Source organism: Nuphar pumila, chromosome 16, assembly GCF_984573655.1.
Source record: "Nuphar pumila chromosome 16, dmNupPumi1.hap1.1, whole genome shotgun sequence".
In the NCBI taxonomy this organism is placed as follows: domain Eukaryota; kingdom Viridiplantae; phylum Streptophyta; class Magnoliopsida; order Nymphaeales; family Nymphaeaceae; genus Nuphar; species Nuphar pumila.
This window is the reverse complement of record NC_143264.1, coordinates 64,308,611-64,333,218: the sequence shown is the minus strand read 5'-3', so window position 1 is coordinate 64,333,218 and position 24,608 is coordinate 64,308,611. Positions and strand designations below refer to the sequence as shown.

General features: G+C 40.6%; 1 protein-coding gene across 2 annotated transcripts in view; it reads left to right on the top strand.

Annotated features, from left to right (window-relative positions):
- ARP9 (actin-related protein 9) overlaps positions 1-24,608 on the top strand; it is a 158,301-nt gene that overhangs the window by 28,874 nt on the left and 104,819 nt on the right. For both annotated transcript variants that reach the window (XM_089990857.1, XM_089990858.1), the window contains exons 12-13: positions 867-998; positions 21,332-21,421. In XM_089990857.1, coding sequence (XP_089846983.1) covers positions 867-998; positions 21,332-21,421 — 222 coding nt within the window. The remainder of the gene's footprint in view (positions 1-866; positions 999-21,331; positions 21,422-24,608) is intronic.

Sequence of the window (24,608 nt, the reverse complement as noted above, 5' to 3'; positions counted from 1 at the left end):
CAAACTCGTTCAAAACTTGTTGGAAATCTCGATTCTCCCATGCTTCTCCTATGCTTTTCACATGTTTCATATATTCTTATATGTTTTATCACTCTATTTTTCATATTTTTATGTGTTTTCTCTCACGCTTCGCACTCACTTCCATGTGCTTTCTCTAAATTGGCAATCATTTTTAGATTTTGTTAAAAAAATAATTCTTACACTAAAAAATAATGAAATTTAAGAATAGTCACTTTTATTTTAGTTTTTATTTTCGTTCCATTTCCATTCCCATTCAATTCTTATATTGCATTTTTTATTCCTCGCTTTTCGCTTCCTATACATTTTAAAATGCATCGCTTCTCGCTTCTGCCCGTATCGTTTCCCGCTTCCGCTTCCTAGTCTGGCAACCTTGATGTAAACTCATTGGATGTCCTCTGCTAGTTTTGCTTCATCTGCCAAGTTAACTTGTTTTGTTGGTCTTTCTCACATGTTTCTAACATTGTTTTAGTCTTGAATCAAACCTATTAGCGTGATTGTATTAATCCTATGCTTGAAGATGTTGTTCACAATACCTTTTTTCGTTAATATCACGAAAGCTTATTTAAAACTGTTAAATGGATTTCTTGCTTTTCTAAGTGATGCTTTCTTGCTCACGTTCTTATGCTTAATAATGTTGGATGTATAAATGTTCTTGAGCAAGTCCATCACTACTGTTATTATTTGAATAAATATCCAGTATATGTTCAAGTTATAGATAGTTCTTGGTTTCTTTATTTATTTTATTTTATTTGTTTTAGGGTGTTGTTTTCTCATGGATTTTCTTTTAAATAGCCATTTCCCTTTTTTGCTTGATGTTTTGATGATTGATGCTGTTTTTTTTGCAGGATATATCAAGATGCCTCTTGTGGATTCAACGTCATCATCAAACTTGGCCTGCAATACATACTGATCCTTCAGCAAAACCTATTGACATGCTCATGCTCAACAAGCTAAAAGAATCTTATTGTAGAATTGTTGTGAGCACTTTATGTTGTCAGCTTTTAGTAGTCATTTGTTTCTTATGGGTAATGGTAGTATGAAATTCATATTGATTTAATCATCATTCAGTTTTCAAGCTAAACAAATTTGCATTTCATTCACGGAAACTTCTGTATGTGACAACTAAGAGCTAATTTTGTTATTTTCTTGAATGACCTTGTTATGTTGATTGACTGGCTTGTGACTGTATTAGAGTTTTTTGGCTCTACTTTTGCTGGATTTTCAGCAGGGTCCTATGGTTGGAGAACTTTAATTGGGATATCATTAATAAAAAGAAAGATTACCTTATCAAGATTAGATTAGGATAAATCAATGTCTAAAACAATCACCTGTATTCTTAAAGGTAATTTCTTCAAAAGTTGATAAATCTTAGGAATATCTTGGGAGTTTAAAAAATTGGAAAAAATATAAATAACAACAAAAAAGCTAAGAAAATAATAAGTATTGCATTATTTTTCTTCCAAAAATATAAAGAAACATGTTTTAACGGTTTTAAAACATAAAAGAAACGAAAAAATAGGAAATGCAAACTTAAAATAAAAAAGAGTTTTTCCCAAAAATATTGCGATAATATCATGATATTTTGTCTTCTGGCGATATTTTGAAAATATTGCGAGACCTTTAATATCGGCTACCTTAAAATATCAGTATTTCTCGCAATATTTTCAAAATATCGCTGATATTGGTGACAGTGGTCTAAAAAGATAATAAAACATACATGAATGACTTGCTGGAGACCAAATCTATGACCTACTTTTTTTTTTGGGAGCCAATTCTATGACTTCCTTAAAATAGTAAAACTTTTGTCAATGACAAATTTTATGAAAATGACCAGAATGCCCTTTTAAACCAAAGTATTCCCTTATACCATGTAAAAATGTCTACAAAGAGACAATACACATACAAGCATTAATACTTCACAAAAGATGTGCATAAATGCACTCAATCCACACTTGAACAAATACGCACAAAGGCGTAAAATAATGCAAACGTGCACAAATGCATGTAACAAGAATATATTGAATGAAAAGGAGGAGCTTGAGACACTCAAGCTTTAAGGAATTACAAGAGAGAACATCCCTATTTATATACATCAAAATAAGCCACAAGGGGGGCTCCCAAAGGAGTCGTTGGGAGCCCCCAACGACTCTATTGGGGGCCCCCTAGGTGGCGCAAACCAAGAAACAAAAAAAAAGAAAAAAAGAAAAAAAGAAAAAGAAAAGAATAAAAAAATAAAGATAAAAATTACAAGCATATTCCAAATGAAATATCCGTAAAATGGGAAATTACAGAAATACCCTTTTCGAGTATATTTGGAAAATAAATAATATATATATATATCTATATATTCATAGAGATACATATACATGTATACATCTCTCTCTCTCTCTATATATATATACATACAACTGGATTTAGGAATTACATTTTAGCACCCCCTCAAACTTACAGTGTGATGACTGCAAGTTTGCCAAGAAGGAAGTGAAATCTTGGAGAACAAAGTGCCTTAGTGAAGAAGTCTGCCAATTGATACTCAGACGTTACATACGGGAGATCAATAACCCTCTTCAAGTATTCTTCTCTGACATAGTGGCAGTCCATCTCGATATGCTTCGTGTGCTCATGAAAGGTGTGATTCTTGGCAATATATATTGCACTTTTATTGTCGCAGCATAACTTTGTTGGCTCTTTAATACAAACACCCATATCTTCTAGAAGACGCCGAATCCATACAATTTTCATGGTTGTGGATGCCATGGCTTTATATTCAGCTTCAGTGGAGGACAAAGAGACCTTCTGTTGCTTCTTACACTTCCAAGAGACCAACGATTCACCTAAAAAGATACAGAAACCAATGATGGAGTGACGATTATTAGGGTCACCTCCTCAATCAGAGTAAGTATACGCAATTAAATTTAATTCAGAGGATGCAGAAAGAAATACTCCCTTATTTGTTGTTCCCTTTATATATCGCATGATTCGAAGGACTGCACTCTAGTGAACCGATATAGGAGCATGCTGGAATTGACTTGCAATGTGTACTACATGAGATATATCGGGCCTAGTGATTCTAAGATACATCAATGACCCAACCAGCTGTCTGTAAGGAGTAGGATTATCCAAAATAATCCCATCATTGATCCTCATCTTGGATCCAACAACTTCGGGTGTTTCACATTGTCATCAGTAATGCCTGACTTATCAATTATCTCACAAACAAGCTTAGTTTGGGATAAAAAATATTCTCTATGAGAGAAAGCAACTTCAATGCCCAGAAAGTATGTTAGAAAACCTAAGTCTGACATTTCAAAATTTTCAGTTAGCGAGACTTAATTTTTTTAATTCCCTTGATATCATCACCTGTAATTAACATGTCATCAACATATAACATCAATATTACAATTCCTGCATCAAATTTATTTATAAATAAGGCAGTGTCAGTATAGCATGAGACAAATCCATTTTCTATTATTAAACTGTTAAATCGGTCATACCAAGCTTTAGGAGCTTGTTTTAGACCGTAAAGAGCTTTTCGTAAACGAAGAACTTTACCATTAGGGCAATCCATTCCAGGGGGAGCATTCATGTAAACTTCTTCATTTAAATCTCCATTTAAGAAAGCATTTTTAACGTCCATTTGATAAATGTTTCATTTTTTAATTGATGCGATGGTAATAAGGCATCTAACTGTAATCATTCGAGCAACGAGAGCAAACGTTTCATCATAGTCTACCCCAGATTCTTGTCCATATCCCTTAGCAACTAGACATGCCTTATATGTAACGCCCCAAAATTTCGAACCTTATAAATTCCTTGAAATAGTTGGAAAATTCCTTTTCTTTACAGATTTTATTACTAAAATCAGCGGAAACGATTTCTTTTAAAAAAAAAGACAGGTTTGACAACCTTGGGCACGTTAGCGAGAAAATAAAGATTTACCATGGACGATCTGCAATAATACTTAGGAAACCATTTCTTCTATTTAAAGAGAGTATCAAGTTTGTACAAAATTTGGGTTTCCTCAATGGAGAACCGTATCAAAAACCAAAATGTCCAGGAGAAGAACTACGAGCAGAAACAGTGGATCCTTAAATCATCTCGCAGTCGCGCCATCGCCTGATGCACCTAATCGTCACCTGTACCCATGAAATGGGTTAGTTTTGCGAAAAACTAGCAGGAGAGTACAAAGACAGAAAGAACTAAATTAGGCATAGATAATTTATGCAGCAGGTAGTAACGAGCAAACTAAGCAGATAGACTGGAGGAATAAGCTAAGTACAACAAACTGAAAAGGGTGTGCATGCTCAATTTAGTTATTACTTGATAACCGACCATGCGGGTACATACATGGCACGTGAGTCGAAACAGTCGAGTCCAAGCCGAGTGTTCATTATGTTAAGTATTTTAATATACCTCGGTTGTCTGACTGAATCCTATTCCTATGGAGACGACCGATGGTCGAGAGAGTAAGTCCCCAAGGCCTGATAGGGATGCATCCAACTTCTGCAGAAGTGTTAGGCTAACTTATGTAGCCCCTATCCCTCCCCCTAACCTCCGATGACTGGGGAAAAACGGGTCTTTTGCCCTTTTTGAAAGTCATAAATGGACTGTCTATCGGAGTTGGTACCCTTCGTCCTCTCTCTTGACGAAGCAAGGTTGAATTGAGCACGACGGGGTTTCTTAGCCGTTGCCTCATTCTTCATGCTCTGGTCCATTAGACCGAAACGAGCATCTTGCCTATAAAGGCGATCCCACTCTTATATGTGTTTTCAACAACCTGCACTAAGCATTAATCGAGGTCATAAGACTCTCTCATCCAATCGTCGTAGTACTAACATGTCTCGCATGTTTAAGAAGTACACTTACGAGAAAATGGATACAGGTCCTTAATAGGAGCCTCGAGAGTGTGTTTCGCAAAGATATAAGGTTTTTAAAAACTATTTTAACATATCAAATCTTTCGAAACCACACACAATCTTGCCAACATAAGGCATGTGATTTTCTCGAATCTGACATCCGATGATGCAGTGTCTGGGTGCTATGTAAGTCACGACACTGGTTTTGGTAAATGGGTTTCACAAAGGAACCTATCACCCAACAACTTGGTCTTGCCCCAGATCAAGGGTTTTCCCAAAATATATCGGGTGGAAAGAGGAATAGGTATTCCTCTCGAATACATTGAGTCTATGGCAAGGAAAAGAAACAAAAGATAATAATGCGAAAAGGAAGTGCCTGGGCGCGAAGCGCGACGGCAAACAGGAACTGCGAAAGCAAGGGACAAGGATCGCGAAACCGCGTCCTTGAATTAAAAGACAGTAAATAGTAACTATGAAAGCAAAAGCCTGGGCGCAAAGCGCGACGGCAACAGAAACAAAAAGTGCGTAACCAAAGGACAAGGACCGCGAAACCGCGTCCTTGAATTAAAAGACAATAAGCAGTAAATACGAAAGTAAAAAGCCTGGGCGCAAAGCGCGACGGCAAACTGAAATGCGAAAGCAAAGGACAAGGATCGCGAAACCGCGTCCTTGATTTAAAAGTGTATTTATATACATATAAGTATATAAATATATCATTAAGTCCTTTCGATTATCAATTATTTAAGCTTGATTTAATTATTTAAGTCCTTGTGCAACTTCTCCTACCTTGGAGTATTGCGAGAATGAAGCCGTCTACGAACGTAAGTGATCGTCGGTTTAGTTCGCGGGGTGCGAACGGGCTCCGTTGCGTAACACTGCAAAAATACGTAGTTTAGCATGCATAAAATAAATATAGATAGGGAGAAAACTCGGTTTCTCCGCAATCCAATGCAGGGGTCATTGGCCCCTACCGTTGCGAAAGAGAACGGGGTAGGGTCCAATGACCCATGTTGTTAAAGGAGATGGGTGCAGGGGCCATCGGCCCCTGCCGAATTTCTAAAGGAGGGCAAGGGCCTTCGAGGCCCTTGCTGGGTGTTAAAAGAAGGTGGGGCAGGAGCCTTCGGCTTCTGCCAGCTTTTCTTTAAAAGAAAGGGGCCGATGGCCCCTACTAATGAAATGAATAGGGTGGGGGGAGAGTGCAGGGGCCAAAGGCCCCTGTCGAGCCCTTGCTCGCCAGAAAAGAGACAAGGGCCTCTGGCCCTTGTCGGTTAAAAGAGGAGCAGGGGCCAAATGGCCCCTGCTGGGTTTTTTTCCAAAAGAAGGGAGGCAGGAGCCAAAGTGGCTCCTGCTTCTCTTTTAAGGAGAAGAGTAGGGGCCATCGGCCCCTACCAAAAGAGAAGGGCAGGGGCCTATCGGCCCCTGCCAAAAGAGAAGGGAGAGAGCGCAGGGGCCAAAGGCCCCCCTGCGGCTATCTAAGAGGTGGCAGGGGCCAATGGCCCCTGTCGTTCGTGGAGAAAAAAGGGGGGGGGGGCAGGGGCCATTGGCCCCTGCGGGACTGAAAAAAAAAAGGGGGCAGGGGCCGATGGCCCCTGCCGGAAGGTGAACAGAAGGAGGGGGGGGGGGCAGTCGCAGGGGCCTTTGGCCCCTGCCTGCCGTAATAGGAGAGGAGACAGCGAGGGAGGGGGCTCACCTGCGGCTGCCAGAGAGAAGGGAGGACGCCAGGGAGGTGGTTGCCGAGGAGGGAGCTCGCCGAAGAGGGTGGCGCCGTGAAGGGGGGGGTTGGCCGGCGTCGGCAAGGAGAGAGAGAGATGGAGTCGGGGGAAGAGAGAGCAGAGGGGAGAGACGAGAGATGAGAGAGAGAGAGTCGGGGGGTCGGGGGAGGCTCGTAAGCCTTCCCCTCTCCCCTCTCGCCTTTTAATAGGGAGGGGGCGCACACAGGGCTCGCCCCCTGTGTCGCCGGAGGCTCCCCTCCCCCTGTGGGCTGCCAGTCCCCTCGAAAAGGGTTTTCGAGGGGCTGGCACAGGTTGGATCCGGGTCGGGTCTGGACCCGACCCGGGTCTGGACCCGACCCGGGTCTGGACCCGACCCGGGTCTGGACCCGACCCGGGTCCGATCTTTTTAAATTTTTTTTTAACTGGTTTTTACATTATATCTCTCAAGAGTTCCATCACTCTTGGTCTTGACTTTAAAAACCCACCTACATCCTATACTTTTCTTTCCTTTAGGAAGATCCTGAAACTCCCATGTTCTAGCTTTCCTAAGAGCTGTTAGTTCATTTTCCATGGCTTCTACCTATTCATTAATCTTTTTGGCTTCAAAAATTTTGGGATCAGCGTATGAGTATATGGTACTAAGGCACGCTTTATGTTGGAGAAAAGGAGTCATAAGATATGAATCTAGAGGGTGGTCTCCTATTTCTCTCAGTTCTTTGAGAACTTTCACCCAAAGTGATTGTTTCACTAGGCTCACTATATTTTTCTATAGCACTTTTAAAACTGCTTTGGTCTCTATGTCTGTATACAATAGGTTCCCTAGAAGATCTATCATCAACCTCATGATAGATAAAAGGCTAAGGAGGATTGACATTCTCTTTTACTTCATTTTCACTTGGTGTGGATTCCTCATCACTGATGTCATTATCCCTAGAAAAAAGATCAAATAAAAAAGAATAATCCATATTTTCCTCATGAGATTCAGATTTTTCAAACCCACTAACATTTTCTAGAAAGCCTACATTTCTAGACACATATAACTTATCATTCTTGATATCGTAGCACCGAAATCCTTTTTGAGTCTCGAAATACCCAAGGAAGGCACATGAGATGGCTTTAGGAGAAAGTTTGTCATTTTTATCTGTCAAAATAAAATATTTGCACCAAAAAACCCTTAACCTACTATAATCAGGATCTCTTTTATACAAAATTTCAAATGATGAAATTTTATCCAAATTTTTGGATGGAAGAGGGTTGATAAGATAAACAGTTGCAAGGGCGGCTTCGGCCCAAAATCTTTTTGGGATGTTTTGGGAAATGATCAGAGTTTTGGTTGTCTTAATAATGTGCCTATGTTTCCTTTCAGCCAAACCATTTTGTTGGGGTGTTTTGGGACAGTATTTTTGATGAATTATCCCATATTTCTCAAGATAACTTTTAAAATCATTTGAAAAATATTCTCCCCAGAGTCGGTTCTAAGAATTTTTAAATTTTCGTCAAATTGATTCTTAATCATCATATGATAAGATTTAAATGTTGTAAAAATCTCGTGTTTATATTTGAGAAAATATATCTAAGTAAATCTAGAGAAATCATCCACAAATATCACATAATAAGAGAACCCTCCTTTTGAAATAATGGGTGCCGGTCCCCAAACATCTGAATGAACAAGTTCAAAAGGTTTTGTAGTAAACATGGATCTTTGATAATATGGCAAACTTTTCATTTTTTTCAAGTGTGCAATCATTACAAACAAAATTTTCTTTAGATAAGTGTTTGGCAAACGGAAGATATAATTTTTTTGTGACATTGGGGTGGCCAAGTCTTTTGTGCCATATATTAATGTCTTTGTGATGCAACACATTACAAAAAGAATCATTTGGAATTTGAAGAAAGTGCACATAATAAAGATCTCCTTTTCTAGAGCCTTCCCCAATCAATTTCTCGGACCAACGATCCTGTATCCAACATTTATCAGATGAGAATTTTATATCACATCCATGGTTCGAGAGTTGAGAGACAAAAAACAAGTTTAAATTTAGTTTTGGAATAAATCTAATTTTAGGAATAAAAAAATCTTTTTCTTCAAAATTTCTAGTTCCTTTAATTTTAAGAGAAATGCCATCGACAGTTGAAACAAAAGATGGTGATGAATTCTTTAAAAAATTGGATAAAGAACATATGTTGAGGGACATATGAAAAGAGACACCCGAATCTAAGAGACAAGAGGTCTTACCAGGAGAAGAATAGGTAGCTGTAGCGGCTTTCAAAACAACTCCCTTAAGAAGTGGTTGAAGCGTTTCTACGATCTGATGTAGAGAAAGAGCTCCATTCGAGGGAGTCACATTTTCTTCCTTTTGAGATGTGGTGGCCATGACAAACAACTTCTTCCTTATAGGGCAAATAGGTTTGATGTGCCCGAGTTCCTTAAAAATGACACACAATTTTGTTGTAGTCCTTTCTTCCCCCTTGACACTTGATCCTTGATTTTGATTTTTGAAGTGAGGAGGATTATAAGTTCGAACATTGTTTCTCGGTCTTGAAACGACATTAACGACATCACTTTCTTCATTAGTTGAAGTTGCAAGAACACTCGGATTGTTTTTGCAAGTATTCATACGTGTTTCTTCCCTACTAAGCTTTGTAATGACATCTTCAAGCGAGGGAGAAACAAAAAAGGAAAGAAGAGCGAACCAAATTTGCTTGAACTCGGGTCTAAGCCCATTCAAAAAATTGAAAAAATGGTCCTCTTTCAATTGTTTGTACCTAAGCTCAATGGCTTCTCTACTGTATTTAGGCTCAAGCATGGCGAGTTCATCCCATATGGATGATAATTCCGCAAAATATACCCTTATAGACATTTCATTTTGTTGAAGGGTCAAAGCCCGTTTTTGGAGATAATACTTGTGAGACAAGTCTCTTGATGTGTGCATTTTCTCAAGATAATGCCAAGCTTCCGATGCTTTCTTGAATTTAATAATATTGACATTGATCTTAGTTTCAACCGATGAAAAAAATTCAAGAAAGAATCTTGAAATTTTTCATTTCCCATTCCTCATGTTTCTTGAAATATTCTTCAAGAGCTCTACTTCTTTCTTCTCCTTCGAGGATTTTAATTTCACCTTTCTCTACCAAAGTAATCTTTGGTTCGGGTTCCGGTATAGAACCAATAACGTATCTCCAAAGACCTTTACCTTTTATGTGAGCTTCCATGTTCCCGGCCCAAACATGATAGTTTGAGCCATTCAACTTGAAGCCAAGAGAGAAATGAGAGTCTTTTTCGCCCATTAGAGAGAAGAGAATATGGAAAAAATCACGTACCACAATATGATTTTAGATCTTGATGTAGGAAACTTCTAAAATATTGGATGAAAATAAGTCTCCACGTCAATCACAAAAACTTGAAGGCACACTTTTCGAGACACTCAACCACACGTCCTTGCTTCTTCAATCCAAGCTCTGATACCATGTAAAAATGTCTACAAAGAGACAATACGCATGCAAGCACTAATACTTCACAAAAGATGTGCACAAATGCACTCAATCCACACTTGAACAAATACGCACAAAGGCGTAAGATAATGCAAACATGCACAAATGCATGTAACAAGAATATATTGAATGAAAAGGCGGAGCTTGAGACACTCAAGCCTTAAGGAATCACAAGGGGGAGCACCCCTATTTATATACATCAAAAGAAGCCATAAGGGGGGCTCCCAAAGGAGTCGTTGGGAGCCCCCAACGACTCTATTGGGGGGCCCCTAGGTGGCGCAAACCAAGAAACAAAAAAAAAGAAAAAGAAAAAGAAAAAGAAAAAGAAAAAGAAAAAGAAAAGAATAAAAAAATAAAGATAAAAATTACAAGCATATTCCAAATGGAATATGCGTAAAATGGGAAATTACAGAAATACCCTTTTCGGGTATATTTGGAAAATAAATAAATAAATAAATATATATATATATATATATATATATATACATACAACTGGATTTAGGAATTACATTTTAACAATACCCTAGTAACCTTACACTCCACTGCCCCTCAACTTGGGCAAATGTTTCAAACATTTCCAACTTGTGATTTTAGAAGCCCTTGATCTTCCAACAACCTTCTTAAATATATCCACTAGTTGAACTTGGGATTTTACATGAAATAATTTTGCCTCTACTAAAAAATAAAGCAGCAATCAGTCTAACGGTAGACTGGATCTGAAGCTATGTCACATGGGTGCGGGTGTGGGGATTCGGCACTTCCAAAAAACCTGGGTGCGGGGGTGCGGCAGGGGCAAAAATGTAATATATAAGGGGGGTCCGGGGGTTCCCCCCGACGCGGATCCCACTGTGCGGTCAGCGGGCGGGGGTCCGGGGGGGGGGGGGGCGCCCCTGGCGGGGGGTTATAGGGGGACAGCGCTCCCCCCCCCCCCCCCCCCCCCAAGATTTTTTTTTTAAAATTCCGCAGCCCATTTCATAGGGCATTTTTTTTTAAAAAAAAATTCCAAAAAAAATGGACCGAAATGACCCTGGGTGCGATCAACGCACCCAGGGTCGGGTTGACCACACCCGGTGCCGCATCCGCGTCGAGTCGCGGGTGCGGCACCCTGCTAGCCGAATCCCTGTTACATAGATCTGAAGCTATTAGAATTGCAACTGCGTTATCATAGTACAAGTGTATAGGAAGCATCACACTTATTCTCAATTCACTAGGAAAGGTCTGTAACTAGAGATAAATTTGGCATACTTCTTGTGACATAGCTCTATATTTGGCTTCTCAGCTTGACCTTAATATGACACTGTTGTTTACTTATTGATGAAACCAAGTTGTGCTGAATGAAGATCTAGTAACTATAGGTCAACGGTCAACCTCATTTCTTCTAAAGATCTTGTCAAATCAGCAATAATATGGATCTCTACATTGTAGCAGCCATGATTGCTATAGAGAATGCCTTGTCCTATATTATTCTTTGAGTAGTTAACTTTAAATGCCTCGTCATCTTGAATCCCTATCTCGTGGTCACTTTCAATAGAACAATTCACTGCTTAGCATGCGAACCAGTCACTAGTATCGTTCTGGGCAGTTTCTTGCTGCTTCTTTCCTATTTCTTTTTCTCTTCCCTTCCCTCTTTCTTTCCTTCTTTCTCCTCTTTCTTTCCTTCTCTTCCTACCTTATCCTCTTCCTTCCTTCCTTCTCCTCTTCTTTACTATTTGAATAAAAACTCCGAAATCTAATAAAATGTTAGTTTTTTGGAAGGATTTAATGATTTTTCAGTTTTTATCTCTAATGGAAGGCATGAACTGTTATTTCTGTGCTTATATGTCATGATGTTTCAAAATATTGATGATGTAGGTGACTGATATGAACATACCCATTTCTTTGTGAAGCTTTAACACATATTTCCTTTGAGATGACACAATGTCTTTAGATCATTGTCACCTATATCGTTCAAGGTAATTTCTCGACGAGGGTTTTTCTTGGAAAGATTTTCAAAATTTTGTATTTCTCTGGAAAATCTCGGGAGTTTAAAAAATTGAAAACATACAAATAATGACCAAAAAGATTAGAAAATAATAAGTTTTGCATTATTATTCTTCCAAAAATATAAAGAAACAAGTTTTCAAAGGTTTTAAAAATATAAAAGAAACAAAAAAATAAGAAATGCAAACTTAAAATATAAAAAAGAGTTTTTCCCCAAAAATATCATGATATTATTGCGATATTTTGACTTCTAACAATATTTTGAACATATCGCGAGATAGTCCTGATATTATCGGCTACCTTGAAATGACCGATATTAAAGCAATATTTTCAAAATAACGTCGATATAGGTGACACTGCTTTATATCTAAAGACATTGATACCAAGAAGTGTAGAATGCCCTTAAGTCCTTAATGTCAAATTCTTCATGTGAGTACTCATTTGCCATTGTATTTCTATTTTCAGTAATCATTATACCATCCATATATACAGTTAGAATAAATATTTTCTCATCTTTCTTTATAAATGGAGTGTGATTCGTGATGCTTCTCACAAATATAAATGTAACTCATTGTCAAAAACCTGGTTCTTAGGAAAATCATGGGGATGGAAAATCTTGAATTTTTTTAATATTATTGGTTTTATTGTGCAAATCTCAAGAAAATTTTGGTATATATAAAAATCTATGTCACATAGGTGCGGACATGGGTGCTAGTGTGGATGGGGCGACACAGCACTTTAAAAAAACTTAGGTGCAGCGGGTGTGACTATATATTATATATATTATGTTTTATCTGGTCAGATTGTGCCTACTTTGACCCAGGTTGACTTAGACCTGGGTCAAAACAGACCCAGGTCTGAATTAGAGTTGGGCCAAAACAGGCCCAAGTCTTTCTGATCTAGGTCAGATTCAGACCTGGGCAAATTTGACCCAAGTCTAACTCAAACTTGGTCAAAACAGACCCCAGGTCTTGTTCAGATCTGGGTCAGCTTTGACCGAGGTCTAATTCAGACCTGGTTTGTCCCAGGTCTGATTCAGACTTGGGTCATTCAGACCTGAGTCTAGCCCTCTTATCCTAACACCTGGTTTGTGCCAGGTGTTATGAAAAAAATTAAAAAAGGAAAAAGTATAAAACAAGAGAGAGAGAGAGAGTCTTGCTGCCGAGGGGGATGTTGCTGCAATGAATGAAGGAGAAGGAACACACAAGGGAAAAGGAACACAATAGAAAAGAGGTTGGGGACTCCTTTACCCTTTTGTGTCTTTTTTATTTTACACAAAAATTGGAGAAAAATGGACTCAGTTAGTGTTGACTAATTCCATTTTTGGTCTTGGGTGTGGGTTGACCGCACCCAAGAAATGTTGACTGCACCCGATGCGGACCCGTGTCCCATTGCACCCACACCCACATCACACCTACACCCTAGGGTGAGTTAGGCTATATGAGGAGTCCATGTGATAGATAAAAAAATAAAATAACTGCTTAAATAGAGGGGGAATCATGAAATGGTGCTTCCAATGCATAGGGATAAGTTGGGGTTATTGATATGGTTTAATCTGCACTCTCGACAATTTACTCCATTTGATTCTTACCAGCAGTATCAACCTACTTCAGAAAGGACTGCCATAGCACCGACAAAATTACAGTCCACCGAAATTGATTGAACCTTATTCCAAGGTTCTATTACCTGCCTAAAATATTTATATATGTGGACACATCTGAGATCATCAAATGCTCATGAAAGCAGGACACTCCAAGTTGAAGAGAGAGAGAGAGCTGCCTGCACCGATCCATGCCTACGAGTCCTTTATATCTGTATCTATATCTATATATATGTAGAGAGAGAGAGAGTAACTGCCTACACTGATTTGTGCCTACCACAGCCTACGAGTCTTTTGAAGGGTTCTTTTCCATGTCTTTCTCAAATATGACTCGTACAGATGCATTCTGCGTGCTTGATTTTATAGGAATCAACTCTTGCATCGTCCGATTCCAATGCATGGGCAGGTTTTTATAAGGTTTGAAAGTCGACGGTGTAAAATTTTTATAAGTATGCTTTTTTTATCGAAAAACACTATTTAAGTGTCATTTCCTAGAAAATCGATCATGCTGAATGCATTTGTGGGGTCAGATTTGCGGAAAACAACCCAGAAACCCCCCATCTATGTCACATGGGTGCGGGTGCGGGTGCGACACGGGTGCGGCGCAATTCCAAAAAATTTGGACACGGGGACTCGGCTATATATATATATTAAAAAATATATATTATAAAAATATATATTTTAAATATTATAATTATATATATATAACAATAAATTAACACATAAAGATTGTAAATTTTAAAGCAAAAAAAAAGCAATTCTTAACAACACAAACTTACCAAAATATAACACATAAAGAAGCTTGTGAGTGTGATAAACAACAAAACTTATCATAAATCTGCCTCATCGTCTGAATTAGAAGGAAGAACAGGATCGAGGTAGTCCATGTTGAGAGTATGTAAATTATGTTCTCCCTCCAAGTCAAAATCTTCTGGATTTACATCCCAATTCTTGGATGGTCCACAACTGCATCAAAAAATCACTATATTAGTATCTAACTTAAAACTTTGAATACAAATATGAAATATTTAAATACAAACTTTGAATACAAAGAAAAAAAAGTACCTATACTCTTCTTTGGTGCGGCGAGAAATTAATCGTAGATTTGAGTGAACATATACCAAATCCTCTGCTCTTTTACTAGTGAGTTTGTTTCTTTTAATGTTGTGCATTTGAGCATATGTACTCCAATTTCTTTCACAACAAGATGATGTAGCAGGTTGGGATAACAACTTCATTGCAAGACGTTGCAGATTTGGTGTCTCTGATCCATATGTTGCCCACCAATTAAGGGGATCTTCCTCGTCCCTTGCCATAAGTGCTGCTAAAGAATCAAATCTTCCAGTAGAAAACTTGCCAAACTCACTATTTACAACCTTAAACATGTGAGGATCATTAAAAACTCTTCCCAAATATATCATTCTATTTCTTGATATCTCAGGATCTTCATTTGGAGAAACACGACCAACACCTGCTGTCAACCATTTTTTTGCATAGTATTTTGGATTTAGAGAGTGTGCCATGCAATGCAAAGGTGTATTGCTTTTATCCCATCTTCTCACTAAAACTGAATGTACATGATTGTAAAATTCTGAATCATCAAGTGCAATATCTTTCTTCTCATGTTTAAAAATGATACTTTGAACTTTTTCAATCATATTGTCCCACATTTCATAAATTCTATGAAGCATGGGTACATCTCTGTCAACTTCTCTCAGCATTTCCCAAATAGGCTCTGTAAATTCAACAAAATATGTAATTTTATCCCACCAAAAATCATCACAGATGCATTTTTTGATAGCTTGAGCCTTGACATCATCTTCAGTACGATAAAAATCCCAATCTTGATCAGCCACCATCATCATCAATGCATTCTTGAGTTGCTTAATTCTTTTTATCATAACAATTAGAGAAGCAAAACGAGTTTCAGCAACTTTCAGTAACTTGAGATCAGAATGCCTATTAAATATAGAAAGGGCATGATGATGGTTTACAACAAAATTTCTAATATTTCGAACATCATGCTCTATTTCCTCAATCCATAAGCACATTTCATGTGCATGTGCATCATCTTTTCATGGATTGCATATACTCTTAAGTGCCAAATTTAAACTGTGTGCTGCACAAGGAGTCCAAAAAATATGTGAATATGTATCTTCACTTGCCAAATTCATTCCTGCACGACTGCAAACTGGAGCATTGTCAGTAATGATTTGCACCACACTTTCTTCACCCACTTCTTTTATCACTTCAACAAATAATCTCTTTAAATATTCAGCATCTTTATACTCTCCAGATGCATCAACAGTCTTCAAAAAGATTGGCCCATTTAGTGAGTAAGCAATGAAGTTTATCAGTGGTCGCCTTTGTATATCAGTCCACCCATCAGAAACAATCGACACTCCATGTCGTTTCCATGCAAATTTTTGGGTCTCTAGCAAGTCTTCAATTCTATTTTTTTCCTCTGCAAGAATGACTGTTCTTAGTTTTTCTGAACTAGGAGGCACATAACCACTCAAATTGCAATTAGCCAAAGATGTAATCATATCTTTCCAGTATGGACTTCTAGCTACATTAAAAGGAATTGAGCTTGAGTAAAAGAATCGACCAATCTTTTTATCAATTTCTGCTCTTGCCATGTTTTTGAATGACGCTTGTATTGTTTTATTGCTTTCCATCTTTCTTTTCTTTAAAAACTCTTCTTGTGTTTCACTAGCAGTAGGAAAAGACAAATTAATCGAATCGCTTTTCATCTCTACAATTTTCTTCTTTTCAGCTTCCTTTTGTTCTTTTTTTAATTGCTTTAACATGTCTTTGTCAACCCCAGAACATGCCCTAATTCCTTGACCACGAATATGCAAAAGATGTGCTTTCACACGCGTATAAGAACCTGTGAAAACAGTCTTACATAGATTACAATGAAACTGCACATTCCCACCACCACCACTACTAGCTTTTATCCCTTTTGTCACAAGCCTCCAAAGTGGTTGAGAAACATCTAATTCAGGGTTAGAACTTGAACCAAATGTATTGACACTACCGCTAGAACTCGCCATTATATCTGAAAAGTGAAAACTGAAAAGAAAATAATTAAATAAGTAAATAAAATAAAGTTAATAAAACAGGGAATATTGGAGGGGCCGAACCCCTCTTCTGCGAGCAGAGGGTGCAGGGAGGGGGGCCGAGCCCCTCCTCTGCGAGCAGAGGGTGCAGGGAGGGGCCGAGCCCCTCCCCTGCGAGCAGAGGGTGCAGGGAGGGGGGCCGAGCCCCTCTTCTGCGTGCAAAGGGTGCAGGGAGGGGGGCCGAGCCCCTCCCCTGCGAGCAAAGGGTGCAGGGAGGGGGGGCGAGCCCCTCCTCTGCGAGCAGAGGGTGCAGGGAGGGGGGCCGAGCCCCTCCCCTGCGAGCAGAGGGTGCAGGGAGGGGGGCCGAGCCCCTCCTCTGCGAGCAGAGGGTGCAGGGAGGGGGGCCGAGCCCCTCCCCTACGAACTGAGGGTGCAGGGAGGGGGGCCGAGCCCCTCCCCTGCGAGCAGAGGGTGCAGGGAGGGGCCGAGCCCCTCCTCTGCAAGCAGAGGGTGCAGGGAGGGGGGCCGAGCCCCTCCCCTGCGAGCAGAGGGTGCAGGGAGGGGGGGCGAGCCCCTCCTCTGCGAGCAGAGGGTGCAGGGAGGGGGGCCGAGCCCCTCCCCTGCGAGCAGAGGGTGCAGGGAGGGGGGCCGAGCCCCTCCTCTGCGAGCAGAGGGTGCAAGGAGGGGGGCCAAGCCCCTCCTCTGCGAGCAGAGGGTGCAGGGAGGGGGGGCGAGCCCCTCCCCTGCGAACCGAGGGTGCAGGGAGGGGGGCCGAGCCCCTCCCCTGCGAGCAGAGGGTGCAGGGAGGGGCCGAGCCCCTCCTCTGCAAGCAGAGGGTGCAGGGAGGGGGGCCGAGCCCCTCCCCTGCGAGCAGAGGGTGTAGGGAGGGGGGGCGAGCCCCTCCTCTGCGAGCAGAGGGTGCAGGGAGGGGGGCCGAGCCCCTCCCCTGCGAGCAGAGGGTGCAGGGAGGGGGGCCGAGCCCCTCCTCTGCGAGCAGAGGGTGCAGGGAGGGGGGCCGAGCCCCTCCCCTACGAACTGAGGGTGCAGGGAGGGGGGCCGAGCCCCTCCCCTGCGAGCAGAGGGTGCAGGGAGGGGCCGAGCCCCTCCTCTGCAAGCAGAGGGTGCAGGGAGGGGGGCCGAGCCCCTCCCCTGCGAGCAGAGGGTGCAGGGAGGGGGGGCGAGCCCCTCCTCTGCGAGCAGAGGGTGCAGGGAGGGGGGCCGAGCCCCTCCCCTGCGAGCAGAGGGTGCAGGGAGGGGGGCCGAGCCCCTCCTCTGCGAGCAGAGGGTGCAGGGAGGGGGACCGAGCTCCTCCCCTGCGAACCGAGGGTGCAGGGAGGGGGGCCGAGCCCCTCCCCTGCGAGCAGAGGGTGCAGGGAGGGGGGGCGAGCCCCTCCCCTGCGTGCAAAGGGTGCAGAGAGGGGGGCCGAGCCCCTCTTCTGCGTGCAAAGGGTGCAGGGAGGGGGGCCGAGCCCCTCCTCTGCGAGCAGAGGGTGCAGGGAGGGGCCGAGCCCCTCCCCTGCGAGCAGAGGGTGTAGGGAGGGGCCGAGCCCCTCCCCTGCGAGCAGAGGGTGCAGGGAGGGGGGCCGAGCCCCTCCTTTGCGAGCAGAGGGTGCAGGGAGGGAGGCTACGAGCAGGGTCGACATACCTGACGGAGGGGGAGACGGTGGCTGCCTGTCGCCGGAGTTCGGATCGCCGGCGTGGTTGCAGGAGAAAGCTGCAGGGGCTGAGGGGGAGAGGCAAAATCGAGAGGGTAAGCCCCTCTCCCTGTCGATAAACCCCTTTTAGTGTTCGGCTGCCAAAAAAAATTTGTATCTGGGTCGAGTTTGGACCCGACCCGACCCGGATCCAAAACAAAATTTAAAACTCGAACTGGACAATTTTGGACTCGGTCAAAGTTGACCGAGTCCAAAATGTGGTCGGACTCGGCCCGGACTCGTTGACCGAGTCCGACTCGGAGTTGACCGAGTCCGGGCCGAGTCCAAAGCCGCACCCGAGTCCGCACCCGAGTCCGTGCGTGTCGATGCGGGTGCGGCAAGCCTTTAGCCGAGTCCGTGTGACATAGCCCCCCATCCTCTCGCGGTAGGCACAAAGCGGAGTAGGCAGCTACTCTCTACTATATATATATGTATGTATACAAAGAGAGGTGGTAGTTGTTAACTACTTTTCTAACTAACGGCCAGCTAACCTGGCTTTTGAAGTTTTTTTTGATTTCCATGTTTCCTTAAATCTGACTGTACAGATTTGTTCTACATGCTTAATTTGATAGGAATTGACTCTGGGATCATCCAAATCCAATATGCAAGTAGGTATTTATAAGGTTTAAAAATCCATGGTCAAGGCTTAAAGATCATGTTTTTTATCGAAAAAACATGATCCAAGTGTTGTTCCCTAGTAAATTGACCATGTCGAAAACATCTGTACTGTCAGATTTAAAGAAAACATGAAAAAAATAGAAAAGTGGTTGGTAGCTAGTAGCTACCACCTTCCCTCTCTCTCTCTCTCTATATATATATATATATATTTGTGTGTGTGTGTGTGCGTGCTTAAGTATATCTGTATAGATGTATGTGTGCATCAAACACCATATAAGAATAGATGAAAACAACCTCTTATGAACCTTGAAAATGGGTTCAAATGATCGCACATATCAGGTAGTGGGTTGAGTTTGGATGGGGTCAGATCTAAAACTGGTCTGACCCATACCCATCATAGTTGACAAACCCGGTGAGTCGACTCAAGAATCGCCCGAGTCGACTCGGATCGGACACCAAATGGGTCACCAATTCAGGTTACCGATCCTAATGTTTATTATAATCTTTTTATTATGCATTTTATGATTTTAATGCACAATTCTTATACAAAGGCACTTGTTATGAAGAAATTGTTCAATGAAAAATGTTAATGATCATGCATAGTTATATGTTTTTGTAACTTAATTGGTGGCATATTACAGCTTGAAGTTTAGTTATTTTTGTGTGTTGTGTGTTATTCATGTGCTTACACTATAAAATAGAGTCCTAACTCGTCCGAGTTTGCCAACTATGGTATCCATGAAGTACCAGTACCAGTACTATGTTGACACAGGTCACACAGATACAGCACCATTCCAGAAGTACCAATGTTGGCATATTTCATTACTAGTCCTACCTATATTAATAGGTGGAGAAAGGGTAAACAAACTTCGGATCCTTAGAGATCAGAAAATAGAGTGCTCTTTTAACTGTTCATTATTGCCAGTACCTGCACAACGATATGGAGAACAAATATGACTTCACATACATATAACAACAATTGCATGCAATTCTTAGTTTTGTCGTAGAATACTACAACAAAATGGATCATGCAAGTGCTACAAAAAAGAAAATATTGAAATCTTCAATTAATCTATGTCACAGGGATTCGGCTAGGAGGGTGCCGCACCCGCATCGACGCAGGTGCGGGTGCGGCACCGGGTGCGGTCAACCCGATCCTGGGTGCGTTGACCGCACCCAGGATCGTTAAGGTCCATTTTTTAAAAAAAAAATTTTGCCCAAATGGACTTCGAATTTTTTTTTTAAAAAAATTATGCAGCTGACAGGATCATTAAGGTCCATTAATACTATTTTGCAGCTGTCAGCAGCTGACAGCAGCTGTCTGTCAGCAGCTGACAGCAGCTGTGCTGACAGCTGCTGCAGCTGTCAGCAGCAGCTGTTCTGTCAGCTGCTGACAGCAGCTGACAGCTGCAAAATAAAAAAAAAACCCTGCCTATTCCCCTACCCCCTTTATATATATATATATATTACATTTTTGCCCCTGCCGCACCCCCGCACCCGGGTTTTTTGGAAGTGCCGAATCCCCGCACCCGCACCCGCACCCGCACCCGCACCCGCACCCACACCCATGTGACATAGCATTTAATTAAATAGAAAAGGTATGTGGCTGCACTATTTTACCTACAAAAAATATTGAACCAATGTCTAGTAGCATCTTTTCTTTGTAAAGTATCATTTGCATCTAACTATTGATAAAAGCAATGTTGAAACTTGAAACGGTCTTAGTTGGTTATGTTGACAGACTGTCATTCCATTGACATTTGTGTGGATTTCACAACTTAAAAGTCTTGGGAAGATTTGATCAGTTGAGTTTTTCAACATATGTTCCTCATTAACATGATTTTTTGGAACCATAAGTCTGCCTAGGAACTTGTTTTTGTAAGGGTCTTTTCTCAGAAAAAAGAAGAAACAATCAAAGGAAATCTTTGGATAATGACTGAAAGCTTATCAGCATTTTTTTTTCATTTTGAGACTTGTCCCAGTTAAACGCATAAATGAGCTCAGTGAATGTACCAGATTTTATTGTTGATAAGCCAGCGCTGTAGCACATAAAACATCATCATCTTTGGGATATTTATCATGATTCCAAAAGGAAGTTGCACCTATCCCTGTCACTCCCCAACTCATGCATATATGCTTCTTCTTAGCAGATGCCTACATATTCACACTGTTAGAAAATTTATGTATATGGCACACATGTGGAGGCTCAAGTCTCTACCCTTAGGGAATCTTTATAAAGGTTTTTTGTGTTATTGTTTATGTTCTTCACTTCCTACTATGTTTTCCTTTTTTATAGGAAGGGGAGCTTGATACTATGGCATTAGTTCATTCTTATGATGCTGGGAAGACAGCTGACACTCACAAGCTGAGGTTGTGTTCTGTCAATGTATGTTTCTCTTTTCTGAAAAGCGACTCCTGGAGTTATCTTCTATGCAAGATGTCAGTTGATGTTGTCCTTGTCATGCTTGTTGTTGGATGTCAGGGGAAAGTGCTATTATTTTGATATTAAGGCCATTGTTTAATTCTACCTGTGATTATAGTTTTTGGTACAACACTATTGTTAGTGGTCTCATTATTTATTTTCTGTTGTCCTTTGATCTATCACTATGCAGCCTTTTGTGAGAAAATCCTATATATTCTCATTTTGAATTCCTTGGGTTGTGCAAAAGGGGTCTAGAGATGGAAAGTTTACCAAATTTCTGTGTTATGTTAGATATTTCCTTGCCTTTCTCCATGTTGGAGCTAAGTGACTGTTTCAAGGTTCAGTTTTCATTTCGTTCAAACTTATAGACATGATTTTTACTTTGGTGCTTTCTAGATTTCTATCTTTGACTCTTTTGCATTTTATTCTCATATTGGCAAGGCTGACAACTAGCTGCAATAAAATAGTATGACTATTATAGGAACATTTATAACAGTAGTGGCTCCTTAAGCTGTTAGGAGTTTGGGTTGGGTTTGGCTTTGATTGTGGTTGTCTGGGATCTGAGTGATGTTGGGTCATGATCTAGAGGATCTGAAGTGAGAGGTAATTTTTAGAAATCTTGTGGAGGTCTTTCCCTTCAAAGAGAAGAAAATTCTGGAGAATGTCTACACCTAGCACCTCTCTCTCCCTCTGTCTCTCCAATTTCTGGCCTGCTGTAGTCAATAAGCCTCCAGCATTAAGGAGCTTCAAACCCGATCAATGCTCAGCTTTGAGGTCTAAGGCTGGGGGATTGTTTCGGCCTGGATTGCAGGAACAAGTGCTAGATGAAGATTAATTATAGCCCTTTGAATTGGTATATAAGCAGATGATCCTCAACTAAGAAAGATAATGGTGAAGGTGCTGGAAGTAGAAGTTTACACCCTTGAGGAGCAGCAACGGGAGATGAAAAGATAACTTGTGAAAGACACACAAGGTGGTGTAATTGTCCGATTATATTTGTCATGGTGACGAACATGAGTAGCATGTCATCTACCTCAGCTAGAGACGGCGCAAGGTCACAGCCTTCAAGTGGGAGCATCCAAACTCACACAACCATGTTGGATTTCCCAAGGTTTTCTATACATGATCCTCTGAGTTAGATCGTTAATGTTGAAGAGTTCTGGTGCAACACAATATCTATAACAATACACCAGTACATATAAAATTTCACAAATGCCTTCAAGGATGAAATATAAACAATACTGCAAAAGTTGCAATCCTAACACTCTTCGCATACCCTCTTTCCCTTGTTCCCTATTCTTGCAGGTTTGGATCAAGACAAGGAAGGTGGCTCACATTGATAGACACCACCTTGCTTTCTTATATTGTTTCTTTTCACCAAGTTGTAGCTTTCTTCAAAAAAGATCGCTCAACTCTTTGCTTTTGCTTCTTCTTTTTAAACTCTTGATATATATAGAGGGGGAGTTTGCAACACAGTGTTAATATATATATATATATATATATATATATATATATATAATATTGAGTATTGTAATAGCTAATACCCATTAGGGGTATTTCTGTCTTTTTTCATATGTAATAAATAACTGTTTTTATAAAACAATTTTTTTTATTCCTTTTATTTTATTTTTGTTTTTTATTGTAATTAATAAAGCCATTGAGGGCTCTATGGTCATAAGACCATAGAGACGTTGGGGCAAAGTCTCTATGTGGGAGCTCCCAATGGCCCCCCACTCTCTCTTTTTGTTGTAATGGAATGTCATTATGTACATGATGAGTACCTAAGAAGAACTATTATGTTTCCATATGTCATGTCTGAGTATCAACTTGCTGATTTTTTCACCAAAGCTCTCTTCCTGCACCTCGATTTCTTTTCTTCCTTAGCAAACTTTCGATCACTAGGGGGGGGTGTTAATATATATATATATATATATATTCTATGTCACATGGGTGCAGGTGCGACACAGGTGCAGCACAATTTCAAAAATTTTGGACACAGGGACTCGGCTATATATATATATATTTTTAAAATATATATAATTATATATATAACAATAAATTAATAAGATAGCACTGAGAACGATCAAAGTAATAAGATAGCACTGGCCATGTGACTGTGCACACAGTCTGTGACTATATATATATTTTAAAAAAATAGAAAAAATATTTTTTTTAGTTTTTTTCCCTAAAAAATGGACGAATAAGTTGACAGACTCATCCCAGGTGCATTGACCGAGTCCGACACCTGTTGACCGAGTCTGCCCTGTGTCCGAAGCCGCACCCGTGTCGGGGCGTGTCGATGCGGGTGCGTCGACCCCCTATTCGAGTCCGTGTGACATAGTATATATTCAGTTTTGTAATAGCTAATGCCCATTAGGGGCATTTCTGTCTTTTTACATATGTAATAAATAACTGTTTTTATAAAACAATTATTTCTTTTTATTCCTTTTATTTTTATTGTAATTAATAAAGCCATTTAGGGCTCTATGGTCATAAGACGTTGGGAGGCTCCCCAACGGTCACAAATGTGACCGTTGGGGGCTCCCAACGTCTCTATGTGGGAGTTCCCGATGGCCCCCCACTCTCTCTTTTTGTTGTATAAATAGGGGTGTTTCCCCCCTATTCCCTTATGCTTTTTACTAAAGCATTTACTCAATAAATTGAATACATTTTTTATCCTTTTGTATTGCCCTTTGTTGGCTATTGTATGCTTGTGCACATTGTGATCGTGATCTTGTAAGCCTTTAGTGGCATTGGTTCTATTTTTTTTCCGCTATTTCATTACACACAGCGCTGTATATTCATTGTCATGCATCTATATTTATTTTGCATATGCATCTTAGGATAAGTTTTATCTTTCCTCTTTCTATTGTATTTCTTTCATATGTCTAACAGTATCATAGTCATTTTCCCTTTTGTCTCCATGCCTTCTTGGTATGTAACATGCCTTGTTTTCCATTTACCTGAGAATGATAGTCTGATCATTATATATATCATAGTCACAGATATAGGCGATATTTTGAAAATACAGTGATCATCCTATATTATCACAAGAAATTGCCTTGCCGAGATATAGCCGAGACTGATATTTGTTACCATATATATATATATAATTTTTTTCTTCCTTTTGTACTTTGAGATAAGAATTTTG